Source organism: Aulonocara sp. 'chitande type north' Nkhata Bay, linkage group LG18 (assembly GCF_057382095.1).
Source record: "Aulonocara sp. 'chitande type north' Nkhata Bay isolate Kocher_YH1m ecotype deep benthic linkage group LG18, A_spYH_male_GT1.1, whole genome shotgun sequence".
Classification (NCBI taxonomy): Eukaryota; Metazoa; Chordata; class Actinopteri; order Cichliformes; family Cichlidae; genus Aulonocara; species Aulonocara sp. 'chitande type north' Nkhata Bay.
The window spans coordinates 24,903,372-24,916,851 of NC_141361.1; the positions used below are offsets into that span (position 1 = coordinate 24,903,372).

The following is a 13,480-nucleotide window of genomic DNA, read 5'->3' on the forward strand; positions in this document are numbered from 1 at the left end:
TGACAATGGTCCGGCTTGCCTTTCTGCTGTTTAGTCTGGGTGAAGGGAAACATATGAAAAGCAAAGGGGCTCGGGTAGCTGGCTAACTGGGTGAGAGTATTTTGGAATTGGTTGGGTGCTCTGAGATTTTGGAAAGCAATGTGAGGACTCTTGGTGTAAAATCTGTGAAGGACTCTTGAGTTATACAAAGAGGAATCCAGAGTTAGATTTTAGTATGTTTAAGTTGTCTGCTATTTTTATTGTGCATATTTTCAGTTTTATTATCACACTCTGGTTTATTTTTTTAGCACTAAAAAATCCTTCTCTGATACACACCAGCTCATAGTTTACTCTGAAAATGATTTTTTAACCCATATGAACAAAACATGTAGGCCATGTCTTTAAAAAAAAAACAAAATTCTTTTTCTTGCTTCTGTTTTTGAACTTGAGCACTTTTTCCTTAAATGAGTTTACAACAGCAAGTGGATCATACATTGACTTAAAATAGCTAGCCTGTCCCTGGTTGGTCCTTGACCATAATGAGATTTTTAAACAAACAAATCTTCAAAACACTTTTATGGCATGAACAAGTTCCTGCTTCCGTATGGAGGAAGTCTTTCATGGAGTGCCAAGCAAACTCCAACCAGTGACTCTGGAGTTTTTACCCAGTTGATCCCCTCTGATTTAGGCCGAAGTAGTAGTTTGCTTTAGGTCGATGTCTTGGAAGAAACTATGATTCTGGCCATAAGGTTCTCTGATACTAGCTGCAGCAACTTGCTTCAAAATTGTCTGTTCAGAATACAGTCTGTCTGTGATTCCCTTACAGTGACCACAGGACCTGCACCGGGTCTGAAACCATCAGACATGGAGCTTGATTTGGCAACAAAGTGGTTTTTCCATCGGAAATGAGACCGTGCATAGGGTCACAGTGGTTTCTTTAGTGAAGATAGTAGATTAGTGCCATATTTCCCCTGATTCTATCCACTAAAGAGCCTTTTGAAGCTTTGCCTCCTTATTGTGGTTCTCTATCAATGGAAAGAATTGGGGCTTTCTATACTTACAGCCAAGCTTTCTTCAGGCACGACAAATACCACTTGTACAGTCAACTCTTGTTGGTCAATCTATCAGCCAGGACATCACTGTGGAAGTCCAAAAAAACAAAACATTATCAACACAGCAATAAACAGGCTGGTTATGTAATGTGTCATAGAACTGATACTGTATGTGTACCGAATATAGTAATTTACTTTGTTGCTTATTTTTGCAGTTTCCTTAGTTTCAGTGGTCGGCGTTGTCTTTCCATCTTGTGCTGATGTACAGTTTACAGTGACAGTTTAATTCCCAGGCTTGCAAAATGCCTTTAAATCTCTGGCGCCAGTTCTCCTCTTGCCCTCATGAGCTGAATCTGTCGGGAGTTCTTCTTGCTGATGCTCATCATCTCTGCTCCAATGTGTCAACACACAGGTGTTTAGCCTGATTGTGTGTATTTATAGTCTGAGTATGCCAATGGACAATCGCAAACAAATGTTTGTTGCTGGCTAATTGTTCCTACAGGTAGTCTGACCAATGAGCAGTGCTCACACCTAGTGAGAACTGCAAATTAACAGATAACTATAGAGAGGGGGAATCTGTACAACTTCTTTTTCTTTTTTGCATTTTTTTCCTGCTAAATCATTGCAAGATTTTAGAAGCCAAGGCCAAAACATCCAGCATCAAAGGTAAGCAGATGCTCAGCCATAACTTGTGAGTTATATAAAGTATGATGTAGGCTAAAAATGTTGTGGCTTAAATTGTTGACATCACTAAACACTAGTAAGTTCAAGGTCTCATGTCTCATGAAACAGCTACAAAATGATGGTCATTTTGTTCTGTTCAGAACATGAGATGAGCAGGATATACAGTTGGGTGTGCCTAATTTTGTATCTGCCAAGAAGAGCTTTTATAATGTTTTTTTATTTTAATTATTTTTGCTTTTAATTCAGTTTCAGTTCATTCACTGAGTGCGTTTTTTCTTCTTCTTTCAGTTTAGTTTTGTGTTTGAAAATGTTTAGACTTAGTTTATTTTTTCTCTTATTAATTCCAACCTCAGTTTTAACCTCTCTAATTATAATTGCATGGAGGTTATATGTCGAAGACAAGATATATGAACACCAGTAAAGATAAAACAAGAAAAGCACAGAAGTTTTTGAAAGCAGCTGACTCGGTCTTGCACACATACAAAGTCTCAAACATGTAAATAAATACATCATCAGACAAGTTTCGATTTTTTCTTTTCTCTTTTGTACCTGATCAACAAACTTAAAAACTAAGTATATTACATAATAACTAACTGAAACTTTACACCGATTTATTTTATTTTTTTCTTACGTTTTTTTTTGTATTCTTAGTTTTAAGGTTAGTTTTAATGAACTATAATAACATTTCTATGAATTTCCTAATGTGGGAGTATGGCATTCCAAAGCGCAGCATTAATTTGTACTGCATGATAGGGCTGATCATTTAATTTGTTTTCACTGGAGGTGAACACTTGCTTCTTAAGAAGTCACACCCGCGTGCAGGTTGGGACAAAACACTGGTGCAAATCAGGTTGGACGATGGGCAACAGAAGCAGGAAGTCGGGGAGTAGATGGGCGTTCACAGCGCTTTTAGACTGGAAAGTGTGCCCGTCACATGCGGTCAGCAGGGTCCATATTAATGCTAATGACCCGTTTTAAGCCAGCAGTTTCGTAGAAGATCTGCAACGAGAGGCTGCGTTCACTGAGCGTCCGACACGTGAATGACAATGGTAAGCGAGAGAGAGCGGCTGGATTGCTCAGCGCTGCTCTGCGCTGCTGCATTTCTTACTTTTTAAACGTACTGTTTAAAAAAATATTTAATTTGACTGAAATGAATGGAAATGTTTGCATGGAGCGGTATGGTTGATTTGCAGTGGAAATTGTGGAAAAGCTCAGAGTGACTAATTTAGATTTTTCAAAACTTGCTCAACAGTGACTGTAGTGACTGTAATTAATCTGTTGGAAATATTTCAAAATTTTCAGCCATGAAACTGAGTGAAAGGGACGTGTTTATGGTGGAAAGTAGATACCACCAGGAGAAAGGAGAGAGGACTACACTGGCCGGGCGGCACTCTATCAGGCTGGTTTATTAGTTTAGTCCAGGGCTCGGCAACCCTAGGCACGCGTGCCAACTGATGGCACGACCATAGCTGGACTGGCCATCGGGCATACCGGGCATTTGCTCAGTGGCCCGATGATTTATTTATTTATTTATTTTTGTAACGGTATAAACAATGAAAGGTGGTGGATTGGCCAGATGCTGGCGTAAAATAACTCAGTTGTTTGGTGGTGGCTGTGGCGGAGCTTCCACAGACAGATTCAGTAACATTAACAAGTGGTGGAGGCCAGCAGGTGGATAAGGGAGAGGGAAGGCAGGAGGAGGAGAGGCAGCCGCTGGTCCGAGTGTCAGGTGAACTGAACTTCAGGTAAGAAGTTATAACCTGCAGTCTATCTGGGTCGGCAGGTGTAGTTTATTTTCGTTGTGCTGACTTTTTACAGTCAGTTACAATAACTCATACTGCGTACTAGCTAGCATGACAGAGTTTCTATACAGCTGGGTGGGTGCTATGATGTTACTGATAGTGAACTTTATTTTATTCATAAGGTTAGTTAGTAGAGTTGCCAACCATCTTAAAAAGACGGAATCGTCCCGCATTCACAGAAATTATTACCCTTTTGGTGTTGTCTAGGATGGAAAAAGACACAAAGGTGGATTTATTCTGTCGTTAGCCGCACAGCTGCCTCTTCTTCTCCTCTCATTCTCTCCCCTCCCTCTCCTGTTGCTACTTTAATCATGAAACTGATCAATAATCAGCTGATCGGCTTTTCTCTCTTGTTTGTTTATCGCCCACTTTGCGCCAGAACGGGGCAATCACGGAGGTCGCGCTAAACAACAGCACGTTTAAGCTTGATCAGCTGTTGTTAGAATGTATTTAATATTAATTTCTAGTATCAGCTGATGTTTGCTGGAGCCACAGCTGTAAAAGCTGCTGGTCATGATATCGGTTTGGTTATGTGATGAGAGGGAAACATGAAGATGAAACCAGGAGATGTCCTTACTGAATCATCAGAGCTGAACAGGTGATGGAGAAACAGGTTTACCTTTTAGGTGACATGAATGAGTTGAAGAGAAGTTATGAACTGTTTCTGAGAGACAAATAACACCAGGATCCTTTTTTAAGTAGCTGACAGCTGGTAACTGTGCAGGGGCGGGTCTAGCAAAGTGTTGCCAGGGGGCCAGGTAGAGCATTAACAGCGAAAGGGGGCACAAAGAAATACTTTCTTATTCTCATTTAAAATGTCTGGCTGTTATTAAATAATTATCTGAATCTTACAACCAAAGTTTTTATCTGATGTAAAATGTATAGAAATCATGCATATACCAACAAGACTGTACATCACTGTCACAGCAGCGTCTGTTTTCATTCAAAGGCTTTATGGCTTTAATACCTGGTGGTCTGGTCTCTAGTCAAAATTTCCCGGGCTGTTTTTTTTGTCCCAGTCCAGCCCTGGGCATGACACGCAGTGAATTAATCTGAGAGGGTGCATCAAAAAATAAATGGCCCCGCCAGCGGTGCACATCGCAAATTGGGACTTTCAGGTGTATGGACCAATGTTTTATTTTCTGATCAAACCAGAAATCTTTAATGAGCAGCTGGATTTGTCTCGCATTAACTGGCTGAGTTAATGTCAGTTAATGCAACATCGAAGCAGCTGGAATCCATAGCTTGCATTTTCACCTGCTGGACATCACTACCTGACAAGTTTAACTGTCTTCAGAACATTGCAGAGGCCTTATTGACAGTATTTGGCTCTACATATCTGTGTGAGCAGATTTTCTCTCACATGAGTGTCCTCAGGTAGCCGTCTGAATGCTGGACACTCGGAGACCTGTGTCTCTGAGTGGGAGACCAGAGATCATACATGTGTGTCTCTGTATTAACAGACATGCCATATTGGCTTAGTTTATTTTTCTTATCATTGTTGTGAGGAGACCACAAATAGCATTTGCATTTTCTGTTGTACAGTTCATTTGCTGTTATGGATAAAAAGTCTTTTTTTGTTTCAAAACAGCTGATAACTATTCGCTGATAGCTGCCAACATCTGCAAACAAATATAATTCTATAAAGTGGTCCTATATATTGTGTAACTGTTCATATAGAGCGTTATTAAATTTATTGCTAAAGCAATCATATGGCACACTGACTTCTGAGGAAATTTTAAATGGCACTCGCCATCAGAAAGGTTGCCTACCCCTGGTTTAGTCTATTGAAGTAAGCATACTAACACACACTGATTTACAGACTCACTCAAAACACAAGGATGACTGTCAGGAAAAAAGCCATCTTATACATGTGAAACGCTTGAGTCAGAATACCTCTGTGTTGGACGACCTTTTTACTGTACATTCTCACAGAAATCCACAAGCGATGCTTGAAGTAGTGGTCTTCAGTAAGTCTCTGTGATATAATTTTTTTGTCAGCTTTTATAGTTTGCCATCCATATTTGCATATCAAGCATCTCAGGAAGTTTGACTGAGACTAAAAATAACACGGGATCAGCAAGAAGTGAAACTTCAGTGTTATTTACCTCCCACACAAAAGTTGGAAATTATCTCTTGAGAATGAGTGACATCATATTAATAACATTTAAAACCAAAGGAATAAGGATATTTTGCAGTTGCTCACCAGTTACTATGACAATCCCAAGCATTTAAAGGAAAGACAGGCTTTTCTGCTTTGGATCTTAATGCTAGTAAAAGGACTTTATTGATGCATTGGTAATGACTTTTGAAATATTTATTAGAATTTAATAAAATGGCTTTCTAAATACAGATTGCTTATGGTTGAGATCGATCCAGCTGTATTTTGCGGGATGATTCAGCTCTGCTGTTTCTCTTCTGACGCAGTCTGTACATATCTTTGATTCACGACCGGTGATATTTTTTGACATTTGTGTCTCAAGAATTTAGAGTATTGTGGAAAAAGTCCCTTTCTGCTTCTCCATGAAACTTGTCTTTGGATGGAAGCATGACATGCTCTAAAACCTCCTGGTTGAGCGGCTGTGTTGACTTTGGCCTGGATAAAACACAGTGGACCAACTGCCAGCAGACAACATGGCCTTCAACATCATCAGACTGCAGAAACTTTACACTGGGTTTTAAAATACCCTGGATATTTACTTTAATCTTCCACTAAACTCCCGGACCTTGATTTCCAGATAAAGTGCAACATAGCATAGCATTGAATCCACTGGCTGTCTGGCTTGGGATGTTCTGTGTGTACTAATAATAATTTGAGATACTGGATTTCTGATGGGCTATAATGAGTAATCATTTGAAATTTATATTTAAAAAATTACTGTTTTGAGATGCCTTTTGTATTGGGTTATGTTGACTGCTTCAAGGGTTTCCTGAAGCAGAGGAAGCCAGAGGAAGGCATAATTTGTGTGAAATCTTTTCAAACTTTACTTGACACTGAAATAAATCCATATTTGGGGATTCTAATCCTCGATGTCAATAAGATGCAAACTGTTAGAATTAATTTAAATTCATTCACAAGACCCTTTTATCTGCGGGAAAAGTTAGATTAGGAAAATTCAGCTCCTCCTGTTCTAATTATATCCTCTTCCATCATCTTTGGTAGGACTGCCATATCAGCATCTAATTCTGCAGTCTTTCCTGTCATTCAAACGTAAAGTTCACTCACTTCAGTCTTCACAAGTGTACAGAGGTCCTAATGGCACAGATTAAAAAGCAATTTAATACAGGAAAGGGGATTAGAAACACTATGGGCTGCACTTATCCTTAACCTTTAGTCCTGTTCTCATGGAGCCACAATATGTGCAAGATGATAGCATCACAGGCCCAGAGTTAGTAAATTTCCATTAGGGCTGCCCTTCTGTATTCCCACCAGCACATTTAAAGGCATTAGGCATGCTTTGTCAGGGCTGATAAAAAAGAGCCAGCAGTGCTATCGCACACCCCTGACTTGTTTCGGAAAAAGCACTGTTCCATGTGAAGTTTTCATAACCCATTATGATAATCGGCCCAAGTCTCTGAAGGGCAAGGGATAGACCGGCAGATAGATGCTTCTGGGGTGACTGCTCTATAGTCTCTGCATGGATTGAACATTTTCTGTCTGCGTTGCCGGGGCAGAAACTCATTCCTATCTACCAAGAACAGCAGAAGTGATATAGGACTCAGTAAAAGAGGAGGCACATCTCATAGGAGGCACATCTCATGGCATCGGGTTAGAAGGTGATTTTAAAACGAAAGAGAAAAAAATGAGTCCCCATCCCCCTTATAATGAAGAATATACTGTTTTCAGTGGTGAAAACTTAATATTTTCACAAGGATGCTTGTGTCATCCTTTGTTCTTCAGCTTTCCTGTAAGCTTGCTGTGCCTTCAACAGACATGAAAAGCAATAAACACTTTATACTGTTTTGTTAAATTAGTGAGAAGCTGGGACACCTGAATCAAGGAGATCCGTGTTATTTTTTTCTTCTTCTTCTTCTCCTCTTTTGGGCAGCTAGCTGCTCATCTCTGCAGGGGAAAAATGTTTGTCTGACAGGAAAAAGGGCCATGCTGTGCATTAATCATTTATATCTAAATTTGTGCTGCGCAAAGATTCAATTTTCTGCACTTTGTAGGGTCCAATATTGGTTATATGGTTTTATTTATACATCAAAACCCCTTTCATCCATTATTAATTTATTTTTGAGTCATGCAGTTTGGATGGCATTTCTTGAAGGGGAGCTCTTTTTGTGGGAAAACCTCCACAAAAACAGGGCACCAAATGTTTAACAGGAAAAATCCTGCTTTTACTACTCACAAAAACAGGCTGTTCTTAATGAAGAGCTGTAACTTGGTTAGAAGCTATCAGTTTGTTACTCAAGGAAAAACCCTCCATATGTGGGGCTTTGAAACCAGAACTATTGCTATTTTGATTCATGCTGTACGCTTGGACACATGTCCTGCTAAGCACTAAATTTGTCTCCTTTTATAACCAATATTGTTTTGCAAGATCCTCTCGTCTCCGTGCCCTCTCCAGAGCTGCAGTGATGTAACTCCCACATCAATGCTCTATTTAAAGTCTAAACCTGTGCGTCTCTTCAACCTGCTGTCGGTTTTTACACCTTTAATTATTATAATTTATTTTTTTTATAAAGTTGTGGTAGTATTGTGCTAATTCCTTTGCTTCCTGTTCACAGGCCAATACTGAGCAGAAGAAGCTGAGCCATGCTGGATCCAAGCCCTCCCTCTCTGAGAGCTGTGGCCGACTCCCTCAGATAGCCATGAACACCTGCAAGTACAATGGCGGAGTGGTGAGACCACTAGTGGGCAGCCTGGCGTCCTCGTCGCGCCGCAACCTCGCGGAGCTCGACTCGGAGACGCAACCCTTGCAGACGCTGCACAGCTCTGGCCTGGAGGTGGTGGTGTCCAAGGGCAACGGCGGCGAAGACCCCAGCAAGGCATCCAACGAGAGCTTGGTCAGGGAGGGCAGTGGGCGGGGCAGTGGGCGGGCACCCCAGAAGAAGAACAGGGACATTGGCTACAAGCTCGGCCACCGGAGGGCGTTGTTTGAGAAGCGGAAACGGTTAAGCGATTACGCTCTAATCTTTGGGATGTTTGGGATTGTTGTCATGGTGACAGAGACGGAACTGTCATGGGGGGTTTACACTAAGGTAGGTTGTGCGTGCGTGCGTCTGTGTGTGTGTGTGTGATGCATGAGTGGGAGCCCTGTGTGTTGTCACTTCTATTGTTATGTTTGAGTTGTGTGGGGTTGGCAGCTGTCAGTTTCATGAAGAGTGATTATTAGCACAGACACTGACGTACAGTATGCAACAAAGCAACTGGGAGTATTGCTCCAATAGAAGTAAAAAGAAGTGTCATGTGATCTGCACAATGACTAATAGACTATTTATTCTATTAAAAGATATTGTCTTTTTGGAACTTGTTTTGTCTTTTTGGGGGGTTTTTTTTGCTGGTAGGTCTATTTTTGTCACTACTTAAAAGTTTTAGTTATTGGCATTATATTGGCACGTACCCAAAGGACTGATTCCATTGCTATTGCTATTATTGGCAGAAGGAAACTGGGATAGTGGAGCAAAGCGGACATCAAGAGCCATAAAGATTCATACAAAGAGAGATAAAGACACATAGAAATGAAGAGGTCGGCAAGTGAGAATAAAAGGTGGGAATGAAGTTCCAGCTTTTTCAAACTGCATCAGTTTGTAGGAGTGGCAATGACGCAGCACACTCTAGAGACAAGAGGGACTCTTGAACGAGGACACTGGCGAGGCAGTGGGTTTTCAGGGTCACTGTTGTGACCAAGCTACCACCCCTTGGCCTGTCATTGTCCATCAGTGTCAAACAGTCAACCCTAGTGTGTCATATATGGGGGAAGAATATCCTTCACTTAGTGCGGCACAAGTCCCACCACATTATTTTTTACTGTGGAGCTGACACTGCAGCGATATGATAGGTCACAGAGCTGTTTTCTTTCTTCTCTGGAGTCAGTAAAAACAAAGTAGAATAGAAGAGCTAGTGTTTGAAAAGTGCACGGTCTGTTGACTGTTCTCAAGCCTTGAGTTTTGAGCTGTCACAAGCCAGGAATTAATCTGACTGAAAACCTGATGAATGGATGCCATAATACTAGTTTCATACTACCATGCACCTAAACACAAAGCACTCTTCCTGACACAACCCCAAGGGGACAAAAAGCCCCCAGGTTTCTCCGACTGGCAGTGAGCTACTGACCTTTAGTATGCCAAGCAAATCTGTACACCACTACAGAGCCATCCCACTTATTTAAACTTCTTTATTTAAAAAAACACAAAAAAACCACTTGAACATTACAACAATGACATTTCTGTTAATAAAAGCAACAAAAGTACAGAGCAGAAAATCTTAACATTATGTTGCTGACAGGCACAGACTGAGATGTTAGGATGATTGCTGAGTGGCCTGCTAAAGTTTACTATGAGGTATAACGTTTGTTACATTACATTAGCTTGAACATTCACATAACATTAGCAACTGCAAACGTGTGTCACAGCTGATCTCCAGGATAACATAAAGAGAATGACCTTTTGGAGGTTGTTAATATGATCTAATACTTAACTGACTTGAATTCTTTGAAAAAATGTGGATGTGAGTCTTTTAAGAGCTTCACTAAAGTGGAAAAGGCTCGTTTGCATGTTGCTTTTGTAAATCACTTAACCTATCACCTCTCGGTCATTCTCCTCAAATGCAAAGTACTTCCAAACCCGACTCATACTCTCTGTGAGACAAGGACATTGGAAGGCCCCCTGTCAGTTCTATAAGAATTGCAGCTTTGGCATATATGTTGCCTACATTACTAAAACAAAACGAGCACTTTTGCAGTTTGCAGAATGTTGGTATTATCTGGTCACATAATCTGAGGATGCTGCATGCTCATATGATCGCACATCCTGCTTTATTGTCCTTTATTGCCACTCCTACAAACTGATTTTAATCCTCGTGTACAAAATGTTGATTTAAACTCTTAAGAAAGTGCTCAACAAAGTTCTAGTTCAAAAAATATTTTTCTTGTACTTTTTTTTAGGTCAATTTGACTTCTTTCTACAAACAGTGGACTTGTCCCTTACTGGCCTTAGAAGTAATTCTGGTTTAAGGGGCTACTGCTTTTTCTTTGTTGATCTTTTACAGTCAGTCATAAATGAGCTTATAGTAAATAAACCACTTTCTGAACAAGACTTTTTTTCACTGTCAGCAGAAAGAGAGGAATGCAGCATGCATTTGTGAAAATTTTAAAGCTGAAAATGCATAATGATCATTAATTATTCATATGATGTGCTTGTCTTAATGGGTATTTTTACTTTATGTGTGCAGGATTGGAGTGTGCTAACTGTCATGGTAATCATTATGGGCAATTAGAAGTTTTTCAATATTTTGTGAATGACATACTGAAATTATTTAAAAAGCATCAATTTTTCCCTTTAAAAAAGGGATCGATTTTGTTTTTGCCTGTTTGTGTCTGTGTGTGCATTTTAATTGTGTTCTTTCTTTCATATGTGTGTGAGGAAGGGTTTGTGGCTCTAAAATATAGTAAGTTGGTGGGGTAATCTATAGGATGATTTATGGGGTTTTAAGAAAGTCAATAGATTTGTCTGTGACTGTTACTGAGTTTTGTTCAGTCCATTCATCATACTGACCTCAGCTGAAATGGAAATGACCTAATGTCTCTGAGCAGCACCGCAGCCTTCCCACATCAGACAGGTAGCATGTGCTGTGGCTGGTCCATTTTTCCATCTCACGTCCCGTCATGGAGCAGACGCTCGCGGCTCAGCAAAGGTTTTCTGAGCCCTGAAGGAGGGAACATGTAAAGAGGCAGTGAGCACTGGGACTTAAAAATCCTTGAACCTCTGGCACGTGGATTAATTGGTTTACTCTGTATTATTTCATCAGGGACTTTCAAAACAATTTCAGACATTAGAATGTCTTGAGAACATGTCGCCAACCTGAGGGGCAAAGCAATCTAGTTGATGGCTAAAAATAATTCTGTAATATGGACCACCAAAGGACAACATATATTGAGAAGCAAGGACTGTCATCTCACTGGCAATTATGAATGATATTTCCACTTGGTTTTTTTAATCGTTTGTCGTCAGTGTTGTTATTGTAATAACAACACTATGATCATTAGCCTGCTGCAGAGCAGCATTTTTACACCATGGTTGTTAAATTGATTTATCAGTTGGCATTTTACCAACATAGAGGGTTGGGGGAGGATTTGAGTAGCACAGGTTCTCATTTTCTAGATCTACGGCCCCCATGTACAAACGCGTACACACATACAAAGAGCTTTCCTGCGTGAGCATCCAGCCGGCCTATTTATCATCAGCAGTGCTCATTGTGCTGGCCCCCTGCTAATACCATCCTTGCCTTTTCTGCACCTACCATTAAGTGGAAAGTCCCCCTGTTAGTGCTGGGCTTTGATTAATTGGTAGTTTAGATGGTGGGAAATGGTGTCCATAGATAATATCAGGCTACACCTCCACCTGCAGCTGTATTGTTTAGCAACATCCTGACTGCGCTGTTTGTGAAACCCCATTATATGGGCTCTTGTTGAGCTTCAGCTAATAAGTAGCGTGTGTGTGTGTATATGTGTTAGTGTGTGTTTGAGGGTGCTATGTATAGATGCAGTTGTGTAGTGTTATCTGTATACATATAGCTATACCATAGAGGTTAAAATGACATGTATATATCTTATTATTAAACCTAGAAAATATGAGTTGTGTAATGGTGAACACTCTTTGACTGTAATGTTGTACTCCTATATATGATACTCTATGATGTTTGCACATATTAAGAGAATGGTTTTAATTTTGGTGGCTATTTCTAATTTTGTCTCTCATGTCCTTTTTGTTTCTCACCCTAGGAATCTTCATACTCATTTGCACTGAAATGCCTTATCAGCCTTTCCACTGTTATATTGCTTGGTCTTATAATAATGTACCATGCCCGGGAAATCCAGGTGAGTGCACTGCAGAAAAAGTAACCTTTGTTTATTCATTTACCTTTTGAGATCAGTGTGGCAGAAGTTAAATATTATAAAACCTGATTTTAAAAAGTCCGTTGGGAATTCAATTTCTACTGGCAAAACTACGCTAAATACAAATCACTTAGTCTTTTTTTCTCTTTAACTGAAATTGAAGCAGACAGCTCAGTGTAACCTTAAAGCACCCACCCAAAGATAAACTTTTGGAGCTTAAAAAAATGTTGAACTGTAAAAAGTGCTTGATTGTAACCACTTTACCCCCCCAACCCGTGTAATTTTGCTTCTAAGGAGCTGGACTTTCTTGTAATTTTTTGTCTTTGTAGCTGACCTGAAGTTTTTTTTTATTTCTTTTGTAAGCCTGCCCCAAAGATACAGTTTGACAGTGTATTTTGGCACCAACTAAGTGATTCCCAGTGAGATGTTAACTTTCAACATGTTGTGCATACATTAAAAGTACCTGAAAACTATGACCTTAAGAAAAAAGAAAAAGCCAAATCTGAACTGGTTAAATTTCCATCATTATGTATGTGGGAAATCAGGAGAGAGGTATAATGTGAGTGTCTACAGCTAACTGTAAAACAAGGTGGAGGCTCTGTCATGGTTTGTACGATGTACAGTCAGACTTTGAGTCACCAGTCCATCTGGAAGCATTTGATTGACAACAGCTAATTTTTCAGCATGACAGTGACCTCAAACACTGCCAGTGCTGTAAAAAATAAACCTGAATAGAAAAGCACACAGTTTAACACTATCAGTCATGGATTGGCCTCCCCTGAGCCCGGGCCTTAACATTATTGAAGCAGTGTGGGATCATTTTCACAGGGAACGGAACAAAAGGCAGAAACCTCCAAAGATGGGCTTTGAATGTCTTTCAAGAAGCCTAGAGAACTATTCCTGG

At 40.2% G+C, this 13,480-nt stretch overlaps 1 protein-coding gene across 1 annotated transcript in view; it reads left to right on the plus strand.

The window, feature by feature from the left end:
• The window catches only part of kcnn1a (potassium intermediate/small conductance calcium-activated channel, subfamily N, member 1a), a 66,486-nt gene that overhangs the window by 24,912 nt on the left and 28,094 nt on the right, over positions 1-13,480 (plus strand). The window contains exons 2-3 of the mRNA XM_086273536.1: positions 8,249-8,722; positions 12,463-12,558. Coding sequence (XP_086129662.1) covers positions 8,249-8,722; positions 12,463-12,558 — 570 coding nt within the window. The remainder of the gene's footprint in view (positions 1-8,248; positions 8,723-12,462; positions 12,559-13,480) is intronic.